The 20,254-nt window shown below is 32.2% G+C and overlaps 2 protein-coding genes and 1 pseudogene across 2 annotated transcripts; 1 reads left to right on the forward strand and 2 right to left on the reverse strand.

Moving 5' to 3' along the window:
- Positions 1-1,511: 1,511 nt before the first annotated feature.
- On the reverse strand, positions 1,512-2,094 carry LOC114075623 (flowering-promoting factor 1-like). Its single transcript, XM_027914068.1, has one exon. It carries the CDS (start codon positions 2,058-2,060, stop codon positions 1,719-1,721), a length of 342 nt encoding a protein of 113 aa, XP_027769869.1. The 5' UTR covers positions 2,061-2,094; the 3' UTR covers positions 1,512-1,718.
- A 3,820-nt stretch (positions 2,095-5,914) lies between these two features.
- Positions 5,915-6,602, forward strand: LOC107024208. Its single transcript, XM_015225138.1, has 2 exons — positions 5,915-6,247; positions 6,375-6,602. Exons 1-2 carry the CDS (start codon positions 5,915-5,917, stop codon positions 6,600-6,602), a joined length of 561 nt encoding a protein of 186 aa, XP_015080624.1.
- Positions 6,603-17,800: 11,198 nt separating this feature from the next.
- Positions 17,801-18,168, reverse strand: LOC114075561 (annotated as a pseudogene).
- Between the last annotated feature and the right edge of the window lie 2,086 nt (positions 18,169-20,254).

A 20,254-nucleotide genomic window follows, 5' to 3' on the forward strand; every position in this document is an offset into this window, starting at 1 on the left:
TCTTTTCTAGAAATTGTTAGAGAATAAAGTTTGTTATTGAATAGCAAATAGCAGTAGGACACCTGTATAGTCAGTTAGGAATAGAACGTTCTTTTGATTTCCACATAGCTGTATATATACATGTATTTAGAAGAGATGAATACATAGAAAATTTCCAATACTATCTCTTTACTGTTTCTTGTAATCCTTTCACAAAATAATATTTTTGCATCGATTTGGCCAAAAATGACATTGATATTATTTTTTTGAGTTTTCTGAGTGAAAGTTAGGAGGTTTATATTATATAAAAAGAGTTGTCAATTAAATTCGTGTTTTTGCAAAAATATGATACTAATTATCATTAAAATATAAAACTAAATATTGAATACTGATCTACATGCATCACAAAAAACCACGAGTCATTTTAGAATAAAATTAATTGTCATTGTAATTTTTAGTTATTGGCATTATTAAATGCATTATACATTTTATTACTTATTGTTAAATATAAATTATCAAATTTTAAATATTCGAGTAATGTGCAGACACATATAATAAACGAAGGGTATGACAATGACAAGAAAGACTTTTAATCCCATGAAATAATGTTGGGCACAGAGAAAATGGATACCACTTACTCTTAGCATCAATTCATCTCTTTATTTATTAATAAAATAATTTAATAAAGAAAAACCAAATCGATTATTTTAGACATATGGAACGCAACAAAATTATTTAAATGTCTTACTTTATTTTTTAAAATAGTGAAGAATACGTGCCCATAGATTACACTTTGACATTAAAAATTTAATCATTTCACTTTCACCTAAGGTTTCAGAATAATTCATTTCAAGATAAAACATGATGATTTTATAATATTGACATTTCAAATCATAGAAATTTGATAAATTCAAAAAAAGGAGTAAATCACACTTAACATCTTATTTTATTTTTTAAAACATTGAAGAAGAAAAAAATTTGAGGCAAAGCCTTTGAATTTATAGTCAAAGACTTGAGGAAATAAATGGAAAATACCAGTCTTTATTCAAAATAAGAAAAAAAAAACAGAAAGAAAGATATTTCTAATCGAAAAATATATCAATCACATCTCGAATGTAGGATTTTCATCAAGGGGGTTCGAAAAAAAAACCTATTATTTGAGATTTTGTATCACTCAACCACTAAGTCAACCTTAAATCTTACATTTAGGTGATAAAAAGTTAATATATAGAAATAAAAATTCTTCAAAGTACCTTAAAATGTAGAAAGTAATTTTTTACCGAGATAATTCAAGTGAACCCCATCGACATCCTCTAGGTCCTCCCCTAATCACTTCCACCTACATCGTTGGCATAATCATATAAAAAGATGATCACTTAATGCATCAAACCTCATTTGTACCAAAATCATGGAATCAAATCTCAAAGATCATGGAATCAAATCTCATTTGTACCAAAATCCCAACAGCAACACCATGTTTTAACTTAATGAATAATATAATAATATATATATTTGACTAAAAATTGAAGTTATTGGATAGTACGAATTTAAGTAAATATATCGATACAAGTTACAAGCCAAACCAAGTTTTTATTGTCATAAAACTTCACTCTTAAACACCATTACAACAAGTAACTAGCTTCCTCACCCAAAAGAAACTTAAATAACACAAGCCAAACCTTAGCTTTATTTAAAAGAAGAAACAACATTAATTAATTTGAGAAAATATCTCAAATCAATTAATTGTTATTAGTAATACTAGTGTCCCTAGTTGTAAAGTCATTACGATTCTTAAGAACAATATCAAGCATGTGGGGGAACTTGAAGTTTTTGAAATCCTTTGGTAGAGAAATAATATGAACAGTTGATCTTTTATGGTATTGAAGAAGGTCAGGATCACCATCATAGTACCTCTCCCATCCAATAGAGATCAAAATCCTCTCAAGAGATGCATATGATGTTATTACTTCATTACTAGAAAGGTGCACAAGCACTTTATTACGAACCGTCGCACCGTGGGAGTCACCGGGTTTCTCAACTAGCCTCACTACTCCATTCTTGATTTCCCAAACACCAGGCATGTTTCAAAAATATGAATATGAAAATAGTTAGTGAGTATTGTGTGTGAGTTTGAAGATAAGTGTGAGTGAGTTTTTATAGGGCTTTCTATGTAATAAAAAATACATAAGGTGGCAAAAACTATTTTTTTCTTATTTAATACAATTGATGATAATTAATAGGTGGCATTTAGAATTATACTAACTTATTGTATGTTCATAAGATTAAAGAAAAAGAAAGGGAGAATATTTAAATGGCCACAAGATGCCCTAATTTGCCCTACTGAAATTAGATTCTTCTCCTAAACAATCACTAATTAATGATCTTATGCTCATAAGATGAACCTAATTCTTTTTGTTAATGGGTTCCTAGCATAATTCTTTGATTTGTTTAGTGCTAAGAACAATCTTGTATTCTAATATCCATTGCTTGCATGATCAACCCTTCACAAAAAGGAAGAATTAAATGAACTAAAAGATATTTCGGGGAAGTTTAATTTGTCCCATCTCATGTTGATGTTTAATCCTTAATTAATGTATAATTACAATAAAATAAAAACTACTCCAGATCAATGAGAAATTTCTTTTAGATACGTGATATCTCCGCCCATTTTTCATTGAACTAGCTCAATGAAAAACGTATGTGTTACGATCCAGATCGTCGTGATTGACACCCACATTAACTCTTTGGTGGGAGAATCATAACGACAACCCGACTAAACAATTTAAACTACTGAAGCAGGTTAAATAAATTAAACTAAATAGTTAAGTTCTCATAAACTTCAAGGTTTAAACGACTAAACAATGCGCAAATACAACCCCTATATAGAACTTAAAAGTCAATGTACCAAAACTCTAACAACGATAAATCTAAGAACAAGGGGTATAACCCCGAAAAGTAAACAACACCTTAACAATAGTCGGAGTCCAAAAAGAGTGGACTTAAGCAAAAAAGAACTCAAGGCAGCCCGGAAGAACTAGCTCACCCTTGAATTAAAAACGGGCACTGGTCTTCTAAATGAGGTCTGTCAATAGCCGCCAGAAGATGTGTTGACACCCAATTTTGACCCTCCCCGGTAATCTTCTTGATTTTCAAACGATTTAAAATAATTAGTTTTATAAAATTTTAAAAAAAAAAGAGAGAAGAGGTTATTATGTAATTTTGTCGCTTTTGAAATTCTGAGATAATATATATGTTTTACGTAATTATATATATGATTAGTATATTTTATGTTTATTCGAAAATCGCCTCAAAAGATTTACTTCGTTTAAATATTTTACTAATTAATTTGGTTATATAATAGTATATACTTAAAATTATTTAGTTTGTAATTAAATTAATTATTTTATTTCGATAAGATTAAGAAGCTCATTAATTAATGTCATTCATTCGCCTTATTTAATTATTGATCGAATTTACTAATTTAATCAATTCGACTAAATTTTCAATTTTGATTGGCTACAATTAAAATTCTTTGGCCTATCTTTTATAATCTCAGTTTCAGCTATTTTCTTTCCAACTTCCAGCTCATTTGGTTGCAAATTTTAAGACAATTCGGGTCCTTTTTCCCAATTCCTCATCCCAAGCCCACACCTCTTCCCTCAATGTCTTCTTTTCCCTCAAAATAATTCCCAGAAAGCGACGTTTGCAACAACTCCTTCACGATAGCAATGGCAAAAATGACAATTCACGGCGTCAAAGCGAAGCAGCAGGTCGCCATGCCCTGCACCCTTTTGTTTCTTCTTCCCATCGCTTTCAAGCTCGCAGCAGCCTTGGGGGCACGTGAAACGGTCCTTAAGCCTCGAAATGATGCCACCTCGACGTCAGTTCATCCGAGTCGTCTGCGTCCCTTTCAACTTTTGGGATTTTGGGATAATCTAGTACAACCCAACTGTTCTTTTCTTTGGGAAAAATTTGATTTGAAAACCAGATTTTTGGGAGATCCAGTTTTTGCCCTTTTCCCCCCAAAACAAAATTGAACCCTAATCCTTTCTATATAAGTTCTCGTCTAAGTCATTGTTGGGGTGGGGATTTTTTTTAGTGGAGCTGGGAGTTGAAATTTGGGGTTTTTCTCTGAAAGCAAAACAAGAGTTCGGAACATAAATAAGCCCCCCACAAAAAAATGATCAAAATAAGCTATTATTTTAAAAGTAATTAAAATAAGTTTAGTGAAAGAAAAAATTCCACTTTATTCAATATTCTAAACATTTTTCGTTAGTCCATAACGGATATATTTTAATATATAATGGATCTATTTCTTACCCTTTATAAAATGTAAGTTTTTCTTACACTTTGTAAAGTAAAACTTTTTCTTATACTTTATAAAGTGAAAGAAAAACTTACATGTTACAAAGAGAAATATATTTCAAGTTTTGCTCTCCTTATGATGCTTTTGTAAGTTGTACAACTAAGCTATTTTCCCTATATATGTAAAAAAAAAATTATAAATATATATCACATGCAATTAACTTACTTAAATAAAAAATCAAATGTTAGACATACTGATAATCATTTACATAAAAAATAGGCGAGACATGAAAGTTTGAGAATGTCCCAACATTTTTCGTCATTTTAAACTGTGAGGACTGACCAAAATAAATATCTAGTCCATAACTTGGAGCAATATTCCTATCTTGCTGAAGTAAACCGNGCTAACAATACTCGATCAGATATCTGTTTTGCAGTAAGTCTACTGGCAAGATTCAGTTCCTCCCAACAAAAAGACATTGGAATGGTGTTAAACACATACTTCGATATCTTCGGGGGACCATGAACATGGGTTTATTCTATTCCAATGAATCCAAGTCAGGACTGATTGGTTACGCAGATGCAAAGCATTTATCTGATCCGCATAAAGCTCGATCACAAACAGGCTATTTGTTTACATGTGGAGACACGACAATATCTTGGCGATCAATGAAGCAAACGTTGGTAGCCACTTCTTCAAATCATGCAGAAATAATAGCCATCCATGAAGCAAGTCGAGAGTGCCTCTGGTTGAGATCAATGACCCATCATATTCAGGAAATGTGTGTTTTTTCTTTGAAAAAGAATATACCAACCACAATGTACGAAGATAATGTTGCATGTATAGCTCAATTGAAAGGAGAATACATCAAAGGAGACCGGACAAAGCATATCTCACCAAAGTTCTTTTTCACGCATGATCTTTAACAAAATGGTGAGATAGAAGTTCAACAAATTCGTTCAAGTGATAATCTTGCTGATTTATTCACTAAGGCATTGCCAACATCAACGTTTGAGAAGTTGAAATACAAGATTGGGATGCGCCGTCTCCGAGATATCAAGTAAAGTTTTCATCAGGGGGAGCGAAATACGCGTTGTACTCTTTTCCTTAACTATAGTTTTGTCCCAAGTTGGATTTTTCTGGTAAGGTTTTTAACGAGGCAACATTCAAAGCGTACTATGAAATAAGTGTACTCTTTTTCCTTCATTAGGCTTTTTCCCACTGGATTTTTCCTAGTAAGGTTTTAACGAGCCACATAATCTATAGATATCCAAGGGGGAGTGTTGTAAATCCATTGTATAGTATACGTGGATTATCCATTAGATTTATCCACTATTAAATGGGTTCATGTATAGGTGCTTTCAAGGTGATAAGAACTTCCAAGATAACTATGTATCTATTAATTAGATGACTTTTGGAGTGATATCTCAACACTATAAATAGAGAATCACTCACCATTTGGAAGACATACTTGAATAAGAAAAATTCTCTCCTCTATCTTGTACTCTTGTCTTTTTCTTCTTATATTCTGAGCTTTCTTTACAATACGTTATCAGCACGAAGTTGTTACTTGCAAAGGTATTATATAAACATTTTTATTTAATTCACATATTTTCTCATAATTTCATTATGTCGAATTTATCCAAACTTGAGTTTGTGGCATTAGATATTTCTGGAAAGAATTATCTTTCATGGGTACTCGATGCTGAGATTCACTTGGCTGCTAAAGGTCTTGATGCCACTATTACTCAGGAAAATGAAGCATCGAGTCAAGATAAGACGAAGGCTATGATTTTCCTTCGTTATCATCTTGATGAGGGCCTGAAGATTGAATATCTGACGGTAAAAGATCCACTTGTATTGTGGACTGATTTAAAGGGGAGATACGACCACTTAAAGGCAACAGTGCTGCCAAGAGCTCGTTATGAGTGGTTGCATTTACAGTTTCAAGATTTTAAGACCGTAATTGAATACAACTCTGTTGTATTCAGGATAACCTCCCAGTTGAAATTATGTGTGGAGACTATAAAAGATGAGGACATGTTGGAAAACACTTACTACTTTCCATGCCTCAAATGTGATATTGCAGCAGCAATATCGTGAAAAGGGTTTTCAGAAATATTCTGAACTAATCTCATGTCTTTTGGTGGCTGAGCAACAAAATGCTCTTTTAATGAAAAATCATGAAGCTCGTCCCACTGGAGCTGCTCCATTACCGGAGGCAAATGTGGTGAGAGCACGTGATCAATCTGAAGTAAAAAGAGATGATCATCCGGGCTATAATAATGCACGGGGACGTGGCAAAGATAAGATATGATACACTAATCGTCGAGGTGGTGGTCATAATAAAAGGGAGAACAACATGAGTTCTCAAAATAACCCCTCAAAAAGTAATTGTCGTCGTTGTGGCATGAAAGGTCATTGGAAGAATGAATGTCGCGCACATGAGCATTTTGTAAGACTCTATCAAAATTCCTTTAAAAAGAAAGAAAATAAAGTGGTGCTTCCTCTTCGAATGCTCGAGCTGAGTCACATATGACTCTTAAAGATGATGATAAGCCGGGAACATCTCAGAAATATGATAAGAATGTTGAAGCAAATTTGGCTTTAAAGGATGATGTTTTTGATGGCCTTGGTGACACTACTCATATGGTAGTTGATGACTTCTTTGGAGATCGAAACTGATGTTTGATATTTTAGCTGGGGAATGAAGTCTGTTAATATTTTACATAATATTTTACTTATGTGTTTTTAATTATTATGTTATTCATGTTGAAGTATTAAAATTTTTGTTGTTAATTTGTTTCTTCCTTCTTTTAATGTATTTTATTTGAATAAAAACTAATAGAAATCCCCAGTTGTCAGTTGGATTCAAGATGAGTAATGGAGATCTATGCCTTCTTGATAGTGCTACAACACATACAATATTAAAAGAAAAGAAATACTTTTCTAATTTGGTTATGAAAATGGCATATGTCAACACAATATCAGGTAGTACAAATTAATTGAGGGCTCTAGAAGAGCGACCTTATTACTACCTGGAGGGACAATATTAAGCATTGATAATGCATTATATTGTAGTAAGTCTCAAAGAAACTTATTAAGTTTCAAAGTTATTCGCCAAAATGGCTATCATGTTGAGACGGCTAATGAAAGAAAGGTTGAATACCTTTACATTACTACAATTAATGTAGAGAAGAAAATTGTGCATGAAAATTACCTCCACTTTCTTCTGGGTCGTACTATACAAGTATAAGTACAGTTGAATCACATGCCGTAGTAAACAAAAGGTTTACTAATTTTAATGATTTTATCATTTGGCATGACCAGTTGGGCCATCTCGGATTTAATATGATGCGCAAAATCATTGAGAATTCACATGGGCACACCTTAAAGAGCCCAAATATCCTTCAATCAAAAGAATTCTCTTGTGCTGCTTGTTCTCAAGGAATGTTGATCATTAAACCATCAACAGTTAAGGTTGGAATTGAATCCCCTGCGTTTCTGGAACGTATACTGGGTGATATATGTGGACCAATTCAACCTGCATGTGGACCCTTTAAATATCATATGGTCTTGATAGATGCTTCTACAAGATGGTCACATTTGTGTTTATTATCAACTCGCAACATGACTTTTGCGAGATTGCTGGCTCAAATAATAAGATTGAAAGCACAATTTCCAGACTATACAATAAAGACAATCCGTCTAGATAATGCTGGTGAGTTTACATCTCAGGCATTTAATGATTATTGTATGTCTACTGGTATAACAGTTGAACATCCAGTTGTGCATGTTCACACTCAAAACGATCTAGCAGAATCATTGATTAAACATCTGCAATTGACAGCTAGACCATTACTAATGAGAACAAAGTTATCCGTGTCTATGTGGGGGCATGCTATTTTGCACGCAGCAACACTTGTGCGCATAAGGCTGACCAATTATCATGAATTCTCCCCATTACAATTGACTTTTGGTCAAGAGCCAAACATTTCCCATCTTATAATTTTTGAATGTGCGGTGTATGTCCCAATTGCTCCACCACAACGCACAAAGATGGGGCCCAAAGAAGGTTGGGGATATATGTTGGGTATGAATCTCCTTCAATCATAAAATATTTGAAGCCTATGACTGGAGATTTATTTAAGGAAAGATTTGCTGATTGTCATTTTGATGAATCAGTATACCCAACATTAGGGGGAGAACATAAGTCGTTGGAAAAAGAGATAGATTGAAATTCATCATCTTTATCTCATCTGGATCCTCGAACAAACCAATGTGAGCAAGAAGTTCAAAGATAATTTATTTTTAAAATATTGCAAATAAGCTACCAGATGCATTTACTAATCTTCCAAGGATTACTAAATCGCATATTCCAGCTGTTAATGCTCCAGTTCGAGTTGATATCCCGACGGGACCAATTGTTAAGACAAATGAGTCTAGACCATATTTGAAGCGTGGTAGACCAATTAGTTCCAAGGATAAAAATCCTCGAAAGAGAAAAGGAATAAATGATCAAGATGATCATGGGTTGAAAGAAATTTCTCAAGATGAGACCCAAGTCATAACACATGATGATGAGGAGGTTCAAACTTCTGAAAACAATGAAATTTCAATGAATTATGTCTCGACGAGAAAGTTGTGCAACCGAAATAATGTTGTGATTGACAACATATTTGCCTATAATGTTGCTATTGACATAATGCAACAAGATGAAGATTTTGAGTCAAAATCTGTTCATGAATGTAGAAAGAGAAATGATTGGCCAAAATGGAAGGATGCAATTCAAGCTAAATTGACTTCACTAGAAAAACGTGAAGTTTTCGAACCAATAATCTGAACACCTGAAGGTATCAAGCCAGTGGGGTACAAATGAGTTTTTGTATGAAAAAGAAATGAAAAAGGTGAAGGCGTGAGACATAAGGCCCGACTCGTTGCTCAAGGTTTTTCTCAAAAACCTGGCATTGATTATATGGAGACATATTCCCCAGTGGTAGATGCAATCACCTTCAGATATCTCATAAATATGGCAATTCATGAAAAACTTGAAATGCGTCTAATGGACGTTGTCAAAGCCTATCTATATGGCTCATTGGACCACAACATTTTCATGAAAATTCCTGAAGCATTCAAAGTGCCTGAAGTGTACAAAGATTCAAAAGAAACTTGTTCAATAAAGCTTCAGAAATCTCTGTATGGATTGAAACAATCAGGAAGGATATGGTACAATCGTTTGAATGAATATTTGTTAAAGAAAGGGTACAAAAATCAGGGGCGGACCCAGTAAGTGAGTTTTGGGTGCTCGAGCACCCATTGACTCTGAATTTTTTTTGTATATATATATATATATATATATATATATATATATAAAATATAATAAATCCATAATTAAAAATGAAATGAGCACCCATAGTCTGAAAGCAGTCATGGGCGCGCTGGTTTACACGTGGAAACCAGAGGCCCGCAAAGCACACTGGTAGGGTTCAAATCCCACCCGCCCCATTATTTTTTTCTTTTCTTTTTCCAGCGAATTTTACACCCTTTTTTTCTTTTCTTTTTTATTTTTTTCCCTTTTTCTATCTAATTAAGGGCTTCTTTTTTTTAACCTTTTCTTTTCTTACACTTTTTCCTTCTTTTCTTTGTGCAGCAAATTTTGCACCTTTTTTTCTTTTCTTTTTTAATTTTTTTCCTTTTTCTATCTAATTAAGGGCTTCTTTTTTTTAACCTTTTCTTTTCTTACACTTTTTCCTTCTTTTCTTTGTGCAGCGAATTTTGCCCCTTTTTTTCTTTTCTTTTTTATTTTTTTTCCTTTTTCTATCTAATTAAGGGCTTCTTTTTTTTAACCTTTTCTTTTCTTACACTTTTTCCTTCTTTTCTTTGTGCAGCGAATTTTGCCCCTTTTTTTCTTTTCTTTTTTATTTTTTTTCCTTTTTCTATCTAATTAAGGGCTTCTTTTTTTTAACCTTTTCTTTTCTTACACTTTTTCCTTCTTTTCTTTGTGCAGCGAATTTTGCCCCTTTTTTTCTTTTCTTTTTTATTTTTTTTCCTTTTTCTATCTAATTAAGGGCTTCTTTTTTTTAACCTTTTCTTTTCTTACACTTTTTCCTTCTTTTCTTTGTGCAGCGAATTTTGCCCCTTTTTTTCTTTTCTTTTTTATTTTTTTTCCTTTTTCTATCTAATTAAGGGCTTCTTTTTTTTAACCTTTTCTTTTCTTACACTTTTTCCTTCTTTTCTTTGTGCAGCGAATTTTGCCCCTTTTTTTCTTTTCTTTTTTATTTTTTTTCCTTTTTCTATCTAATTAAGGGCTTCTTTTTTTTAACCTTTTCTTTTCTTACACTTTTTCCTTCTTTTCTTTGTGCAGCGAATTTTGCCCCTTTTTTTCTTTTCTTTTTTATTTTTTTTCCTTTTTCTATCTAATTAAGGGCTTCTTTTTTTTAACCTTTTCTTTTCTTACACTTTTTCCTTCTTTTCTTTGTGCAGCGAATTTTGCCCCTTTTTTTCTTTTCTTTTTTATTTTTTTTCCTTTTTCTATCTAATTAAGGGCTTCTTTTTTTTAACCTTTTCTTTTCTTACACTTTTTCCTTCTTTTCTTTGTGCAGCGAATTTTGCCCCTTTTTTTCTTTTCTTTTTTATTTTTTTTCCTTTTTCTATCTAATTAAGGGCTTCTTTTTTTTAACCTTTTCTTTTCTTACACTTTTTCCTTCTTTTCTTTGTGCAGCGAATTTTGCCCCTTTTTTTCTTTTCTTTTTTATTTTTTTTCCTTTTTCTATCTAATTAAGGGCTTCTTTTTTTTAACCTTTTCTTTTCTTACACTTTTTCCTTCTTTTCTTTGTGCAGCGAATTTTGCCCCTTTTTTTCTTTTCTTTTTTATTTTTTTTCCTTTTTCTATCTAATTAAGGGCTTCTTTTTTTTAACCTTTTCTTTTCTTACACTTTTTCCTTCTTTTCTTTGTGCAGCGAATTTTGCCCCTTTTTTTCTTTTCTTTTTTATTTTTTTTCCTTTTTCTATCTAATTAAGGGCTTCTTTTTTTTAACCTTTTCTTTTCTTACACTTTTTCCTTCTTTTCTTTGTGCAGCGAATTTTGCCCCTTTTTTTCTTTTCTTTTTTATTTTTTTTCCTTTTTCTATCTAATTAAGGGCTTCTTTTTTTTAACCTTTTCTTTTCTTACACTTTTTCCTTCTTTTCTTTGTGCAGCGAATTTTGCCCCTTTTTTTCTTTTCTTTTTTATTTTTTTTCCTTTTTCTATCTAATTAAGGGCTTCTTTTTTTTAACCTTTTCTTTTCTTACACTTTTTCCTTCTTTTCTTTGTGCAGCGAATTTTGCCCCTTTTTTTCTTTTCTTTTTTATTTTTTTTCCTTTTTCTATCTAATTAAGGGCTTCTTTTTTTTAACCTTTTCTTTTCTTACACTTTTTCCTTCTTTTCTTTGTGCAGCGAATTTTGCCCCTTTTTTTCTTTTCTTTTTTATTTTTTTTCCTTTTTCTATCTAATTAAGGGCTTCTTTTTTTTAACCTTTTCTTTTCTTACACTTTTTCCTTCTTTTCTTTGTGCAGCAAATTTTGCACCTTTTTTTCTTTTCTTTTTTAATTTTTTTCCTTTTTCTATCTAATTAAGGGCTTTTTTTTCTTTTTGTTTTCTTACACTTTTTCATTTTCCTAATTAAGGGCTTTTTTTTATTGAAGATTTTCAGTTAGTATAGTTTATACTATATGATTGCTAAAAGGTTTATATTAAAGGAAGTGAGCACCCACAACCTTTAAATCCTAAATCCGCCATTGACAAAAATGATCAGATTTGTCCCTGCATTTTCATTAAACAGTCGGGGTCTGAATTTGTTATAGTAGCTGTGTATGTTGATGATTTGAACATCATTGGCACTCGTAAAGAGCTTTTAGAAGCTGTTGAGTGTCTAAAAAAAGAATTTGAAATGAAAGATCTCGACAAGACAAAATTTTGTCTTGGCCTACAGATTGAGAATTTTTCAAATGGAATACTTGTTCATCAATCAACGTACACAGAAAAGATACTAAAGCGTTTTTACATGGATAACTCACATCCATTGAGTACTCCAATGGTGGTAAGATAGCTTGACATCAATACAGATCCATTTCGACCTCAAGAGAATGATGAAGAGCTTCTTGGTGATGAAACTCCTTACCTTAGTGCGATCGGGGCACTAATGTACCTTGCTAACAATACTCGACCAGATATCTGTTTTGCAGTAAGTTTACTGGCAAGATTCAGTTCTTCCCCAACAAAAAGACATTGGAATGGTGTTAAACATATACTTTGATATCTTCGGGGGACCATGGACATGGGTGTATTCTATTCCAATGAATCCAAGTTAAAACTGATTGGGTACGCAGATACAGGGTATTTATCTGATCCGCATAAAGCTCAATCACAAACAGGCTATTTTTTTACATGTGGATACACGACAATATCTTGGCGATCAATGAAGCAAACGTTGGTATCCAATTCTTCAAATCATGCAGAAATAATAGCCATCCATGAAGCAAGTCGAGAGTGCGTCTGGTTGAGATCAATGACCCATCATATTCAGGAAATGTGTTGTTTTTCTTTGAAAAAGAATATACCAACCACAATGTACGAAGATAATGTTGCATGTATAGCTCAATTGAAAGGAGGATACATCAAAGGAGACTAGACAAAGCATATTTCACCAAAGTTCTTTTTCACGCATGATCTTCAACAAAATAGTGAGATAGAAGTTCAACAAATTCGTTCAAGTGATAATCTTGCTGATTTATTCACCAAGGCATTGCCAACATCAACGTTTGAGAAGTTGAGATACAAGATTGGGATGCGCCGTCTTCGAGATATCAAGTAGAGTTTTCATCAGGGGGAGCGAAATACGCGTTTTACTCTTTTCCTTAACTATGATTTTGTCCCAAGTTGGATTTTCCTGGTAAGGTTTTTAACGAGGCAACATTCAAAGCGTATTATGAGATATGTGTACTCTTTTTTCTTCACTAGGCTTTTTCCCACTAGGTTTTTCCTAGTAAGGTTTTAACGAGGCACATAACCTACGGATATCCAAGGGGGAGTGTTGTAAATCCATTATATAGTATATGTGGATTATCCATTAGATTTATCCACTATTAAATGGGTTCATGTATAGGTGCTTCCAAGGTGATAAGAACTTCCAAGATAACTATGTATCTATTAATTAGATGACTTTTGGAGTGATATCTCAACACTATAAATAGAGAATCACTCACCATTTGGAAGACATACTTGAATAAGAAAAATTCTCTCCTCTATCTTATACTTCTTGTCTTTTTCTTCTTATATTCTAAGCTTTCCTTACAATAAATAATAATAATAATAATAATAATAATAATAATAATAATCATATAAATTAATAAATAATAGACAAAATGAACAAATAATAATCGAAATATAATTATTGAGCATTACCAGTCACTTTCTTTGATAGTTTCGTTCAAATAAAAATCATATCGATCGGTAAGAATATTTTGATAATGATTCATGTTAGAAAATTAGTAGATTGAGTCATCTGAAATTCGTCAACGCTATTATGATTTTCTAATTGGGGATGAACATCAACCGATAAAGAAGAACATTGTTGGCTAGTCTTAGGCTCCTTTCTAACATAGATTTCAAGTATTGTTAACTTGATTTGATCTATGTAATTATTTGGAACCCTCAAAAAGTCGATCAATGATTCGTTATTATAGATAATCATCTCCAAAATTTGCTTGTCCTTGTGATAAAATGAAGCAGGTATTTTCGACTATAATCATAATAATACTATTTATACCCTATTCTTTTATGGGAAAAGGGTCTGATATACCCCTCAACTTTGTCATTTGGAGCTGATATACCCCTTGTTATGAAAGTGGCTCATATATACCCTACTTGTAAACAAATGACTCACATATACCCTTTTCGTCTAACGGAAATGAAAAAAATAATAATTTTAATCTAAATTTTTATTATTTTTTCTAAAAAATATAATCCCATATGGGTAAATTTAATCCTCGTCAAACATATTTTTTTTGACTTTTTTTGTTTCAATGACTAATTTATAATTATTATTTTGATAATCAAATTTATTTATGTTTCACTAATATTCTTGTAAAACTTATTGTAGATGACCAAATTTTTTCTTCGAATACGAAATTAAATTACAATACATACAAAAAAGTAGTTTAATTTTTATTCTTTAAATTAAGGAATGAAAGAAAAAACAAAATAAGAATAAGAAATTCAAATAATTATAATAAAAGAAGTCAAAAAATAATTTATGTATGAAAAAAATTAAAATATATCTTGAACTTTGATAGAAGAATCATGTATACCCCTAAATAATTTTTAAAAAAAAATTAGAAGTAATAAATATAAATTTAAAACTAATTTTTTAAATTCCGTTAAATGAAGGGTATATGTGAGCCATTTTGTAACGGCAGGGGTATATGTGAGCCGTTTGTATAACGGTAAGGGCATATATGAGCCACTTTTATAACGAGGGATATATCAGCTCCAAATGACAAAGTTGAGGGGTATATCAGACCCTTTTCCCTTCTTTTATAAATTAATGAAAGAAATATATGATATCGGTTATTAATTTTTTAATTTTTATGATATGTCAAATCAATAAAATTGCATGACAAACATTAAAAAAAATCATAAATAGCGCAAAACTTGATAAATATTCCTCTTTGTAAAATGTAAGTTTTTCTTCCACTTTATAAAGTGTAAGAAAAAGTTCCATTTTACAAAGTGTAAGAAAAACTTACATTTTATAAAGTGTAAGAATAATTCCGTTATATATATATTAAAATATACCCATTCTGGATTAACGAAAAACGTTTAGAACATTGGATAAAATGAAATTTTTTCTTTCACTAAGTCTATTTTAATTACTTTCTAAAATAGTGACTTATTTTGGTCAATTTAATTTTTTTTTGGCTTAGTTAGGTTGTCGTAAAACAACTATATAAGGGACATAGTGATATTCAAGAGAGGAGGGAGAAGATAATAGTTTCAGCCTTCGTTCTAAACTTTTGTGCCGATCCCCATTTGGTGGAGTCGTCGTCTTCCGCTCGTTCTCGTCTTGGTTCGCTGCACCTCATTTTGGATTTTTTTTCTTTCTAATTTGATGCTTTATTTGGCATGGAAATGAAATGGGTTAGTGAAAGTTCCCTGTTCTTCTTCTTTGTTTTTGCGATTTTTATCTGCTGAAAGATTGTTCCGAATCGATGTGTTCTAGTTGTTTAAAAAATTTAAAATGAATCGCTTTCCACTAAACTAAAGGCGGAAATTCTGTGGATCATTGAGTTTGGGTTTCTCCTTTTTTTGGCATTCATTAATTTCCTCTCTGTGGTTTGGTCGTGTGTCTGACTCTATCGGGTTTGTTTTACTCATCATTTCTGTTCATACGATTTTTTTTTTGTGTTTAAAAAAATAAGGTTAGATTTTTGAACTACTTGATACAAATTTGATTGCTTTGTGATTAGCCTACTGTCAGTAAAGCATGTTAGGCTTGAGTTTATGTTCCCATCTGCTTAAAAGGCCTAGTCGAAATGTTCGCTAACATCACAAGGTGTGAAGTTGTATTACCAGCTAGGTTGCAGTTCGTTTCCATCCATGTTCGGCTCTTCAAATCGCGATTATTTTCTTTCTAAGATTCTTAATTTGCTAGAAAGGATATTGATAATAATACCCAAGTCGCTGTTCCTCGAATCAGTTTTGCTGCTTCTCTCTATGTCGTTTTGAAGTTCATTCTCTCAGTTCTCGGAGTGATCTGCTCACAGATAGTTTTATCACTTGCTAGCTTGGGTTAATGTAAAGCTCCACCTTCTAGTCTCATTTCCATAATTTAGCCTCGTTAAGGTTTAATTTTTTTAAATTATTATTTCACTTAAACATGAGTTTATTTGGCGTTGGTATTTGTGGGCATAGCATGTTGATTTTTGTATTAGTATGAGATAGATTTTAATGGTTTAGGTGTACATTACATGGTTGGTTTTGGTCCTCTGTATTGTTCATTCGTTTGTTGCATTTCTTGAGGAAAATCTGAATTGATTTCAATATTTGTTGGATCACTCTTACCCCCGATTTATCAAATGCAAGTATTGATCCAAATGGGTGGTTTGTACGGTAAATGTGAAGAATTAATAGCACGTGAAATCCGTTCGACTTCATCACGAACTCCTCCATTCCTCATACATTCGGAGAGTCATAAAGACTCATGCTTATTCGAGTCAAGCCCATAGATTTGACGTACAGACCAAGCAGTCAGAAGTACGAAGCCAATTGAAGAGTTGAAGTTTTGTGGCCAAAAGCCCATGTGTTGTTCATTTTATGTCGTATGTTGTTATTTTAGGCTTGAGCCTTGTAAATTTACTTATATTATGTTTGCTAGTTCTTATGAGAGGTACGATGGGCCTAAGGCTCAAAATGTGAAAATGGTTCCAAATACCAGTTCAAGCATACAGAAATTGGATTTGGACCCAACTCTCTCTCTCTCTTTTTACTTTATCGCTTAATTATTTGTTGATTAATTGACGTTAGTTTTAGGGTTGAAGAATCCAAATCCCCGTAAGTCACCACTTTGTTTTAATGACTTAATTAAATCAACCAAGTGAATAAAGTTAAAATAAATTTTCAAGTTAAATCTCACTTATCTAGTAAATTAACACTTCACTTTTAAAACAACTCTAAATAATTTTCTGTCTCAAAATTAAGTTAAGACATTTTAGCAAAACAAGTTAGTTGTTGGAAGTTCGTATTAATGGATATTTTAGGTGTCTTAAACAACTTCCTAAAATATAAATCGGAATCCCCGAACCCCCTTTAAAGTTTTCAAATCGATTTTCTGTTTAAGTCTTTTGAAAACAAAAGGTTTCTTAATTTTTTTAAAAAAAAAATTAGTGGCGATTCTAAACAACTCTCAAAACATAAATAATTATTTTTTTCAAAATAAAACAAGATGCCTTATACTCAACAAAAATTTGAGCAAAAGTAGAATCGGTACACAATCACAGTGTATTGATAAGGTCACGCGACTATCTCAATAAGTGAAAACATATAGAAGCAATTATAACTATATAACCACGTAACATACTTTTGATACCGAATTTTGATGCTCCACAATATAAATTAATCATCGAACTTCTTCAATTTTAAACAATTTAAAATAATTAGTTTCATAAAAAAAAATATCTCGTAAGTTTTTCACTAATAAAAGTTAAATGAATAATATCATAATATATATTTGACTAAAAATTGAAGTTATTGAATAGTACGAATTTAAGTAAATATATAGATACAAGTTACAAGCCAAAACCAAGTTTTTATTATCATAAAATTTCAGTACTCTTACACACCATTACAACAAGTAATTAGCTTCCTCACCCAAAAGAAACTTAAATAACACAAACCAAACCTTAGCTTTATTTAAAAGAAGAAACAACCTAATTTCAATCAAACAACATTAATTAATTTGAGAAAATATCTCAAATCAACTAATTATTATTAGTAATACTACTGTCCCTAGTTGTAAAGTCATTATGATTCTTAAGAATAATATCAAGCATATGTGGGAACTTGAAGTTGTTGAAATCCTTTGGTAGAGAAATAAGATAAATAGTTGATCTTTTATGGTATTAAAGAAGGTCAGGATCACCATCATAGTACCTCTCCCATGCAATAGAGAACAAAATCCTCTCAAGAGATGCATATGATGTTATTACTTCATTACTAGAAAGGTGCACAAGCACTTTATTATGACCCGTCGCACCGTGGGAGTCACCGGGTTTCTCAACTAGCCTCACTACTCCATTCTTGATTTCCCAAACACCAGGCATGTTTCAAAAATATGAATATGAAAATAGTTAGTGAATATTGTGTGTGAGTTTGAAGATAAGTGTGAGTGAGTTTTTATAGGGCTTTCTATGTAATAAAAAATACATAAGGTGGCAAAAAACTATTTTTTTTCTTATTTAATACAATTAATGATAATTAATAGGTGGGATTTAGAATTATACTAACTTATTGTATGTTCATAAGATTAGAGAAAAAGAAAGGGAGAATATTTAAATGGCCACAAGATGCCCTAATTTGCCCTACTGAAATTAGATTCTTCTCCTAAACAATCACTAATTAATGATCTTATGCTCATAAGATGAACCTAATTCTTTTGGTTAACGAGTTCCAAGCATAATTCTTTAATTTGTTTAGTGCTAAGAACAATCTTGTATTCTAATATCCATTGCTTACATGATCATGATACAGGTTAGCAAAAGGAGAACTAATCGATAACTAATCACTGATGTGGCAATTTCTGTTAACAAGTCCAGAAGTTAGTAAGAACAGTTAGCACTATTAGATAGTTAAATTCTGTTATTACTGTATCTGTGAAATTTAACGATTTTAGCAATCTCTAGGAGCCTATAAAAGGATTGTATTAGATCATCGACATTCATTCATCGATTGATAATCATATTGTTTCCTTCTCTCTCTAATTTCTTCTCAAGCTGAATTCTCGGGTTTAATCCCTGAACTAGCTGTTCAAATTCCTTGAGATTACTCCTAGAATTTGTTTCTTCTCTATAATTCTATGTAATTATATCAATTGGTATTAGAGCAAGCAATCCTTGGCACTGATTTGATGACGCGCAACAAAGGTCGAGGAAACAGAGGACAAGCTTCAACAGATTCAGGCCCAGTTACAAAAATTGATGGAAGGGATGTCTAGTATGAACGATCGCAATGCATAGGATGATAAGGAATTGATAGAAATCAGGGAGCAATTGCGTATTGGTATCAGAAGGGGAAAGAAAAGGATCCAGCTAGGGCAGAATCTAATTCTGGTCAAGATTGTTTAGGAGAAACGCCACAAGGAGCTCAATTCAATGATATGCATACTGGTAATGATCCTAACTACAATAGTACATTTTTCAATCGTTACTCTATATTAGAATTTCCTCGTTTTTCTGGTGGTGAGTTAAGAAATTGGTTGTACAAAGTTGATCAATTCTTGTCCATGGATGAAATACCTTTTGAGCATAGGGTGAAGGTGGCCTCTATCCACTTTGAAGGTGAAGCTATGACATGACACATGTCCTACATTAGATCTAGAAACTCAGTTTTAGATCCATCTTGGACTGAATTTGTGTTAGCGTTGAATGAAGGTTCGGGAGAGGGTTTTAAAGATCCCATGGAAGCCCTAAAGAACTTACAACAAACTGGTAGTTTGAGGGAGCATCAGACTGAGTTTGATAGGTTATTAACTGGACTTAATCTCTCTAATGAAAATGCCATTAGTTGTTTTTTAGGAGTTCTAATGAAGGAGTTGAACAAGTCTATTAGAATACATGCTCCAAAAACATTGTTGCAAGCCTATAAGGTAGCTAGGTTGCAAGATGAGGTGTTTGAAGCTCAAGCTCAATCCCGGGGAATCAAATATTTTCCTAAAGTTCAAGGTCCTATATTACCCACTCCTTCCCATATTAAATCTCAGTATTCCCAAAGAAATTCTTATTCCAATTCCACATTCACGAAATCCCTTGAATCTGCACCTAATAGGTTCAATAAATTCCCTAATAATGGTGTTACTAAAAGGCTATAGGCAGCAGAGATGGATGAAAGGAGATCCAAAGGGTCGTGTTTCTTTTGTGATGAAAAATATGTGAAAAGACATAATTGCATAGGAAAGAAGCAATTGTATCTGGTAGAAGTAGTTGAGGAAGAAGAAGTAAATGTTAAAGTAGAAGAGGAACAGAGGTTTGGCAGAAAACAGATGAATTTATGGCTATATCATTACAAGCTTTTACAGGGGTCACTGGTTATCAAACCATAAGAGTAATAGGATACCATGAAAAACAACCCTTGCAAGTCTTGATTGATACTGGAAGCACTCATAACTTTATAGATAAACAAGTGGCTGCAAAGTTGGGTTGTCAAACTAGCTCTACTCA

This window comes from Solanum pennellii, chromosome 1, assembly GCF_001406875.1.
Source record: "Solanum pennellii chromosome 1, SPENNV200".
Lineage (NCBI taxonomy): Eukaryota > Viridiplantae > Streptophyta > Magnoliopsida > Solanales > Solanaceae > Solanum > Solanum pennellii.